Below are 10,599 nucleotides of genomic sequence, written 5' to 3' on the forward strand. Positions count from 1 at the left end.
TCTAAACCCTTTGAGTTTAGAATTGCTTTTAAATTTAAATCCTATAAATTATAGGAGCAGTTAATTAAATTTGAACTAATTGTATCTATGTAGTTCAATTGTCCTTAGCAACCAAATAAAAATCAACAAGCTTATATACAATTAAAGCTAGAGAATACTTTATAAAGTTTTTATACTTTAAAAACTTTATAAAGTATATGTAGGAATACAAACAAATTTGTATATTCGCAAGGAACATTTATTTACATAACAAAGTTATTCTCTCTACAACTTGCCAACCTTTAATAAGAATCTGATGCAGACTCTGTGACATTTGATACCAGGGATATAGGTTTACATACTTCTTAGTTTTTGTGTAGCAATATCCACTAAAAAGTGAAGAGTCAATTAGAAAGCTAGATAATAATGTTCACAAAATAGCATGCAACATCTCTATCATTCTGACATCAAGTTCAAGAATTTGAGCAGACTTTAGCGTTCTGAAAAAATCTGAAAGGCATTGCCATATCAATTACTTTATCACAAAGCCTTATTTTAATTTTCTGTTTTTGCTATTGAATAATTTTCTTTTCAGATAGTGTCCTTGTCTCTCACTTTCTCACTGTCAATTTGTAACTAATTTTAAGAAGACATACTATGCTTTTAATCCAAGCATGAAGAGTTAAAAGGCCAAAGCAGAGACCTATCTCTGTCAATAGCATATTTTAAGCTGCATAAAGATCATTTACTTTTGTTGGATTGTATTCACAAGCTGAACTACACTGAGAAAATGTAGCTGCTGTAGTTAATGCTGTAACTTTGCCGTTCACCATAATTATTTTAATTTTATGAAGTATAGATAAGTTTTCCCAAAATGTTGATGATCAATTTTCAATTGAATTGTTAATAAACAGGTTCTCTCATTTTAAAACTTCAATGGTTTCTTTTTTAAATGTGAATCTTATTGGTCTGCAATATTGAGTTGATGATGGATATGGATTTAACCGAAAAAATTTTTTTTCCATTAATGTATCCAGATAATTAAAATGGAACAAAACAAGAAATAATTAAACCAGCTCCTTCTAATAGATTTCTGTTTTCTTTCTCAACTGTTACCTGAGTATAAATCCATGTGTTAGTTGCTCTTTCTAATCCAACTTTAAAATGTAATGTTTGTTTTTCAAGATCATTCATGGAATCAATAACTTGTTTCTGCAAATGTATTAAGCATATTCCTGTAAGGTTGACTAATACTTGATAGTTTATTTCTGCAGATAAATCATAAACAGCCATGCTTGTTCAGGAAGACATTGTTCTTTACCAGCATGAACATTATTGTATTCACAATAGAGATTGCAAGCTTTACTCACATCATTATTTCCCAAGCATTGGTAATCAGATTTGCTCATATTATTATCTAATAAGAGTGCCAGAGCTCTATTTAGAGAGTTTTGAGCATGTTCTTAATCAGAAAGTTGCTTTACAGATAAACTTCGAACTGCTTTCGCATGCTTTCTCCTGCCACCTTTAAAAAATTTACAACTACTAGTTCATTTTAAGAACTAGTTCATAAGTTTATAGCTGCTACTTTACGACTCTTCATCTTACTTGATTAATTCTTAAATAATGTTATAGGCCTTCCACTAACTTTAGGTTTTATTTTATTATTCTGATTTTTTAATGAGTTAATATTCTTTTTTTAGGTTGAAATTATTAATTAGGCATATATATATATATATATATATATATATATATATATATATATATATATATATATATATATATATATATATATATATATATATATATATATATATATATATATATATATACATATATAAATATATATATATATATATACATATATATATATATATATATATATATATATATATATATATATATATATATATACATATATATATATATATATATATATATATATATATATATATATATATATATATATATATATACATATATATATATATATATATATACATATATATATATATATATATATATATATATATATATATATATATATATATATATATATATATATATATATATATCCTTCCTGATGAGCCTACTGATGGCGAAATATGCTGTAGAAGTTAGACAAGTGTTTTTACTAATTTATATATATATATATATATATATATATATATATATATATATATATATATATATATATATATATATATATATATATATATATATATATATATGCAAAGTACTTGTTATTTTTAAGCATTATATATATGTATATATACATCTATCTTCTATGGCTTGTTTAGATAAGCATTTGTTTACTAGTTTTGCTTATCTTTATAGCATATAACGTTTTCAGAAAACAAAAACGAAAAATAATGAAAGAAAAGATTGCTGCCCCATTCCAAACCTTCAGGCGACAAAGCAGCACTTTGCTGTGAGTCCGGCTATTTGTTAGTCAATGTATGTACTGAAGCCCCTGGCAGCAGGCTCTTTTAGTGTGATGTCAGAGTGTTCATCTAAACCAGCAATTTATGTTTTACATGTATATATATATATATATATATATATATATATATATATATATATATATATATATATATATATATATATATATATATATATATATTTATATATATATAGCATATATAATAAGTATATTTTGAGTACAAATTTTTCCTTGTTTCAAAAAAAGCATATTTGCTACCATAAAAAACTTTTTTTTTAATCTTTTTTTTTATAAAATTTATATATTAACAATTATTTGATAAGTTAACGAAAACATTTGGTCAATATACCTAAAATTTATTCTACACTTTTGCTTTTTAAAAAGTGAGAATACTTTACTCCCATAATTAGAATATTCACTTGGCAAAATAAGGACATAGGTAAAACAGCAAACAAAAATACCAAATTGAAAAAATGTTTAAATATATATTTTTTTAATTTGTATCAAGGACTACTCCAATAATTTCTTTGGTATTTGAAGGCTAAGATATATATAGTATATTGTAAATATATATATAAATATATAAAGTGCATCGTAAAATTTAGGTAAAATTTGAACTTTCTTTTTTTTTTAGATAATGAACTTAGAAAAACCTTACAAAACTGAATGTGGTACACTGAAATTAAAGTACTTTGATCGTTACTCTATGCATACATGCTGGCTTGAGCAACTTACAGACTATGTTAATAAAATGTGTCATTGCAAAGATTTTTTTATGCCTGGTTAGTTGTTTTATTAGAAATTTCAATTTTTTTAGGCTGATGATGTTTTTTATTTGTAAAGTAGATTTTTTGTTTATACTCTAAAAATTTTTGTTTTGCAATAATCAATATTTTTTGCAAATAAAAATATAAATCAAAAAAAATATAAAAAAGAGTTGGAAAAAATACTTTTTTTTTTTTTTGTAACAGTTATAGTTATAGCAGAATTTTTTGCCTGGAAAAATAAATTGCAATGGCATAGCAAAGATGTTCATATTTTTATGGAATCTAAAATAAATTCGAAAAAAAAAATGCTTTTTCTAATTAAAATAAAATCATCAGGTATCTTTGTTCTGTTGCAGAACAAACATATACCTGATAATTGTGTATGCTTTATTCATAAAAATACTCAACTCTTTACGAAATTTATTGCTGTAGTATCAACAAATAATTTAGCTTTGCTTTTCTTTTTTAAACATCTTTACTTCCAAATAGGCTGCTAGCAACCACAATTAGAGTTGGAAGTTACTGGAAGTTACCAAAAAGATGAAGTTTTTAAAGCAACATAATGATTAACAGACAGCTTAAAAGATTGCAAATTATTCAGGAAAACAAGATAAAAGAAGCTAATTCCGAAGAACTGATGTTCGAGGAAAAAAACTTGGCAAATAAGAATTTATAGATCTCTTAGGAACAGTAACAGTAAAAGGGTGAGACTTAATTGAATGACGAGTGTCATGAGAATAAATTTTAGTAGATGGGAAAAGAGATGCTAGCACTTTAAAGCAGCACCCATTAATGTATTTATAGAAAAGAGACAGAGAAGCAACATTACGACGTTGTGAAAGTGGTTGAAGGTTGGCTGCAAGAGCAGGTCCAACTATCTTTACAATGCATTTTTGTACCTTTCCTAAAAGAGAAAGGGCATCATTTTAAGATTTGCTCCAGATATGGCAACCGTATTCCATCAAAGGATATATTAGAGATTCATAGAGATGAAGAATAGAATATGGAGGGAGAAAGTGGCAAGTATCATAAGGAGATGTAACTTTAGCAGTTGCTAATTTTGCAATGGATTTGTTATATGGTTACCAAGAAAGTTTCAATGTAAGAGTTAATCCAAAAAGATAAAGGGTAGATGACTCATCGAATACATTACCGTTTATAAATAAAGGAAAATCTAGATTATTGAGATAACGATTAGCTAAAAATATTGAGTTTTATCTGAGTTAAACCAGCCACTGAGACCTTTGTATTATCAAAGATGTGAGATCCTTTTCAAGCTCATATGTCTTCTCCAAGCAATCAGAAAGTGTTAAAGAATAAATGGTATTATCATCATTAAACAATGCCACCTTAGATTTAAGAATTTTTGGGAGATTGTTAATGTAAAAAAAAAAGTTTAAGACCAGTTTAAGATAGAACCTTGAAGAACCCCTAAAATCACAGGAATTAAAGGAAAGTGCTGTTCAACAAAGATAACTTTTACACTATGATTGGTTAGAAATGATTCAATAGTCTTGAAGTAACAACCGGATACACCATAAGAAGAGAACCTATGGAAAAGACCGGCATACCAAACTTTATCAAAAGACTTAGAAATGTCAAGAGCGATAACATCTATCTAATGCACAATAAAACCTATTGTTATTTCTGTAAACAAATCAGCAGTAGAACAAGATTATCAAAATTCATATTGATGACGAGAAAGTTAGTTATTAGATTCAATATGATATATTAAGTGATTGTTAATTCAAGACTCAAAATCTCTGGTTATGATAGTAAACTGACTAATGAATCAGTAGTTATTTGAGTCAGATTGCTCTCTAGATTTTTTGAAAATAGGGATGACCAATGTTGCTTTCCAGCAGGCTGGAAAACAAGACTCTGATAAGCACTTGTTAAATAGTTTTAAAAGTGTAGAAAATATTTCTGGGGAACACTTCTGCAAGACTATAACAGGTATGCTGTGTGGACCTCAAGCTGTAGAAGAGTCTAAACATGAAATCACTTTAGGTACACAAGCTGGAGCAATACAAGTGTCAAGCAATGAATCAACCTGTTTAGCTGCTATATCATTAGTGGAATCAAGAGATGAGATTGATAAAAAGTTCTTAGCAAACAATTCTTTTTTGTGTTTAGGTGAGATAACAAAATTTCAACTGTGTGAGGTGAAATAACAGATTTGCCCTTAATATAGACACTGCTAAAGATTTTCCAAATGTCCCAAATTTGATCAGAAATAATATCGAAAATAGTGCAGTCTTGATATGAAGGAGAGAGGTATAGAACAAAGAGAAAGGTGATAAACAAAAGCACATAAAAGAATAATCTGTGGATTTAAACCTATTTTCTGAATTTTCACAAACGTAAATGCCTTTATAAATAGTCTTTACAAATTAAAGGAAAATAACAATAAACACTAAGATTACAAGATAGAGACAAGATAAGAGACAGCTGAACTCAAATTAGTCTCACAATGAGCAAGTATAAATAAGACTCAACAGAAGAAAAATTACTTTTAAGACAAGTGAATGATAAATTTAGAGAATTATTGGGATTATTAATAGTAATGAATAGCCTCATTACTATTAATAATCCCAAAGCCCCAACAAAGGGCTCTAAATATGGCCTCGACAATGCACACTAAAAGTATGAACAAGGGCACCATCCATGCACAACACGGCACTGTTAGTACTCTGATATTATACAGCTGTTGATGGAATCAGCATCTCTGAGAGCTACCACAGAGTTTCGGTAACTTGACTACCAGCTGGCATCAATACCATTAAACTGAGTTTTAGAGTTGTACCCTCATTAGGAGATAAAAAAATGAGACACTGCCTCTAGCCTTTACTTATCTTTTTATAATAGATTAGTGTTCTCTTGACACAATGAGTGTTAAAATATTGTGTTAGAATAATGTTTAGTTTGTTACAAAATTTCATCTTTTTTTTTTTAAATCACATGCTAAATATTTGAAACAAAAGAAATCAAACATTGATAGTGAGACATAACTAAGACAGTGAGATATTTAACTTAGGCAGTGAGACATTTAACTGATTGAAAATAGTGTAGATTACTACAGCTTACTAGGCTCCAGATATTTTACTGGAAAAACTTTTCAATGAATGTTATTGGAAATATTTCTGCATATCACATTGTATTATAAGATTACCAATTTTTTGTATGCAAGTTACAAAAACGCTCAACTGATGAGGTTTTTCTCTCTCAACTTTTTTTATCTGGTTGCGAAAAATATTCCATACTTCTTGTTTTGTTTTTTTTAATATATACTGCATGACAAATTTATATACTGTTTACTATATTGTATATTTAAAATGCAGCATTATTTAAATTCTAGTTGTAAGTATATTAAAATATTTAGAAGTAATAAAGATATTTAAATATTTTAAAGGTAATTATATAGAAAAAAAATAAATTTAAAGAATAAGGTTTTATTGCTTTTTTTTTACAATTCTATTGAATTGTTCACTCCAGTGTGCTTAATATTTATTGGGAAAAAAGTTTCCAAATATAATAATGGGAAAGGGAGGGGGGTCTTGATAAAAGGGTGGATGGTGAGTTTTTCTTAAATCTAACCTCAATTTATTTTCAGCCTCAAAAAAAGACCTCGTAAATCCAAGTGTGGCTTGTGGTCAAATTTTTTGACATTTTCTAACAGCTGTTCTATTATAATTTCAATAGGGTTTAATATACTCATATAAGTTTTATACTATGGTGATGAATATACCAAAAGCTTGTTGACAAATTGAGACTTACAAGATTTTTTTATAGGAAACACTTTTTTTATTTTGATCAATGACTGATATACACATTTTCTAATTTTTTAACCATTTTTTATTAAAAAAAAACTGTTTTTAGAGTTTAACATTAAAATCATCTATTTGCACCAATGTTTTTAGAGTTAAATTTTTTATTGGAATCAGGTGACATGACATTTTAAAATTTGACTTTTTCATTAATATTATTATTTTTCAGGTTTACTTTGATTTTTTTTAGTGCTGAGATATATTTTTTTATTGATAACAAGTAAAAATTAGTAAACTGAAGTTTTTTTTTAGGAGGACTTCTTAAGTTTGATGTGGAAAAAATAAAGGAAAAGCAACTAGACATAAAAAGGTTCAAACAATCACAAAGACATATATTTTTAAACTTCACATCACTTACTACATTCTGCCAATTAAAATAAAACAGCATGCTAAAACCAACAATTATAAAAATATATTGATAAAAGAAAAATTATTTATAATCTATTAAAAATGTGCATAACAAGTTTTATATATAAATTAAACTCTTCATTGACTTTTTGTAATAAATAATTTTATAACTTGAATGATGATATCTTTATAAATTGAAAAATATTTTGATAAAAAGTGTAAATTAAATAGGGCTTTTAGTAAAGGTCAAATGTTCCTTTAAGTCATCATCATTTATTCAAGTCATCATTATTTATTGATTACTTTTTAAAATATGACTTGAATAAATGATGCATTTTCATTGTGTCATTTTTCCAATGATCTTAAGCATGCGGTTGTGGTGTCAAGGTAAAGCACTTGCTTTATAAGCAAGAGGTTCTGAGTTCGATCCCCACCATGTCCCTGGTAGCACCGCACTCAACTTGTTTCTCTGCGCAGCGGCCTTGTTCGTCATGGTTCATGTTTTGGAGTTATAGAGTTCAGAGAGGGTTATAACCACAATTAAGTAGCCTCCTCATCTGTAGTGGCCTTCTCGGCTTTGGGGAGGTGAATTTACAAAAAATAAGAAATAAAAATAAAAGCATCATATTTCCTTAACTAAAGCTTTTTCATGTCATTTGGAAAGAACTCTTTTCAGGTTTTTCTAATATTAACTTTTTTCTCATTAAACTACTGTTTTCCTACATGCTGATATTCAGTAATTTGCATCTTTATGCTCAACATACTCAAACCACCTTAATTTTCTTAGATAATTGTCGTACTCACTTTTCCTAATTTCATAAAACAAGGAGTCTCAATTTTTTTCTTATTTTTAGAGTCATACTTACATCTGATCTTTTTTTTTTTTTTCAAGGCGTTGTACATCAACTTTTATTGTCTATTTTTTACTGCCATACATCATAACATACAACTATTTTGGGATTCATGCAGATCACAGATATTTGGATTTTTTTTCATGTACAGTTGGATTCCAAAGATTTGCCACAGACTGACATATACATTCCCTAAAGTCTTTATTTTTTAGGCCAATTCATTTTAAAGACCAGCAGTCTGGTCTAAATAAGCTCTGCAAATAGTTGATTTTGCTTCACTGTATGATTTTTTCTTATTTCTAATCACAAAAACTTTTTGTTTTTTAATACTAGCTTGTACTACTCTTATGTTGCTCACCAATCTTTTACCTTTTTAATTAAGACATAGTCCACTTGTATTTAAACCACCTTACTTATAAGTTACTTTTTGTGATCTTTTTTTGTAAATAGTGTGTTACAGATGTCAAATCCGTTTCCACTATAGTACTTGACTCCTTCAAACTCAAATATGCCTGCATCAACATGCTTGTTTTTTAAAACCAAATCCAATGTAAAGTTTTTTTCTTTTCTTTCCTTATCTATTTTGTTTGAGGTGTATATACTGAAACTATATTAAGAAATAGCCCTCAAATATATTATCTTATTACCATTACTCTACCATTCACTTATCTCAGCTATGGTTTTTCTTCTAAAAACACAGAAAATTTGTGTATCGCATTTTGGTTGTTGCGCTTTCAGTCAAATAGTAGTTATGCAGTTAAAGAAGTTTTTGTTGCTTAATCAGTAAAATTTCATTCTGTACATATGCCACATTTATCCAGAACTTTACTACTTCCTATTTGTCCTGTGACCGTTTCCCATGAGGAATTTTACCATTTTCTCATTTTTCCTGTGACCAATTCCCGTGAGGAACTTTACCATTTCCTATTTGCCCCATGTCAGCAGTGAATTTTTTATTTAAAAAAAAAAAGTTTTTATTTCAGCTAAAAAAGTTTTTAATGTTTTTGGTGAAAGAATTACAAACTATAATCAAAAACTTTGTTATTTAGTTTAGATATAAATTTTTTGTTTAGTTTTGGATTTTGTTTGTATTTGTAACAACAATCATCATATCCAATAATCTTAGCACTGCCACTTTATTTCTAGCACTGCTAGGTAACAACAGGTCACTTGCAGGCAGTATTTAAAAAAAAAAAAGCTGAAACTATGCGGAAGTGACTTAAATTAAAAAAAAAAAAATTCAGCCAATTGAATTCTTTTTATCAGCTTCTACCAATAAAAAAACAATTTGTGCAGTGCTGAAATTTTATTTATCTAATAAAATTGTTTATAAGGAAGATGCTCAGCTTCTTTCACATCTGTTTATATAATTAAACCCTTTTTTTTTTATGATGTTGCTCTAAGCAAACTTAGAGTTTGTGTATTGCTGTTCCAACAATGTCATGCTTTCATGTTTTAAAATTTTAAATGGGAAAAACATTTTTTTAATATAAATTTCAATTCAATCCAAACAAGGTAAACACTATTAAGCTGGTAGTTAAAAATAAGAATAGTGTTTTAGAGCAAGGAAACGGTTAGCAGAAGACTTGAAAAGTTGTAGGTTGTATGAGTCAAGAAAGCTTGAAGATGGAATTGATTTCTAAAGTGTTGAAGTGCAGGGATAAAAACTAGATAAATAAAAGTTATTAAAGCATGTAGGAATAGATACAGTAAACAAATGAGACTTAGCTGAATGGCGAGTCAAACGAGAATGAGTTTTATTAAATGGAGTTAGAGCAGTGACCATGATAGTTTTTGTAGGAAAAGTTTGTAGGAAAGAGATACAACTTTTTGGCAATGGGAAAGAGGCTCAAGCTTTGCATTTTTGGACATTGTCTATAAGAGAAACAGCATCATTAAAAGAACCAGCCCTAATATGGCAACAGTTTTCCATACAGGGACAAATAAGAGATTTGTAAAGGTAGTGAAAGGAATAGAGTAAGAAAATGGTGAGCACGATAAAAAGAAACAACCTTAGTGGATGCTAATTTAGCAATCTATTGTATATATTGTTTCTATGAAAGGTCAGTAGGAAATGATAATCAAAGAAGATGTAAAGAAGAGGACTCAATAAGAAATTTGTTATTCATTAATGTTGACCCTATTGCAATAGTTGTTTGAATATAATAAGCATTTTTAGTAAATACTTTTTTATTTGATATTATGAATAATGGTTGTCCAATTCCTGGAAACATGCTTGAAAAACATCTCAATTTGAAATGGAACTATTAGATCTTCAAATACTACATAAAACACTAAATTTATTGGATTTTTGGAAAATAGTTCCTGAAGTTAAGTATCCTTAACTAAAAAAGATTAAAATAAAACTCATTTCAACATTTACT

At 27.8% G+C, this 10,599-nt stretch overlaps 1 protein-coding gene across 1 annotated transcript in view; it reads left to right on the top strand.

The window, feature by feature from the left end:
* The window catches only part of LOC101239399 (acid-sensing ion channel 1-like), a gene marked incomplete at its 5' end in the record, with an annotated part of 59,472 nt that overhangs the window by 31,556 nt on the left and 17,317 nt on the right, over positions 1-10,599 (top strand). The window contains 1 exon segment of the mRNA NM_001309738.1: positions 3,057-3,204. Within this exon segment, the coding sequence (NP_001296667.1) occupies positions 3,057-3,204 (148 nt within the window).

Source organism: Hydra vulgaris, chromosome 11 (genome assembly GCF_038396675.1).
Source record: "Hydra vulgaris chromosome 11, alternate assembly HydraT2T_AEP".
Taxonomy (NCBI): Eukaryota; Metazoa; Cnidaria; class Hydrozoa; order Anthoathecata; family Hydridae; genus Hydra; species Hydra vulgaris.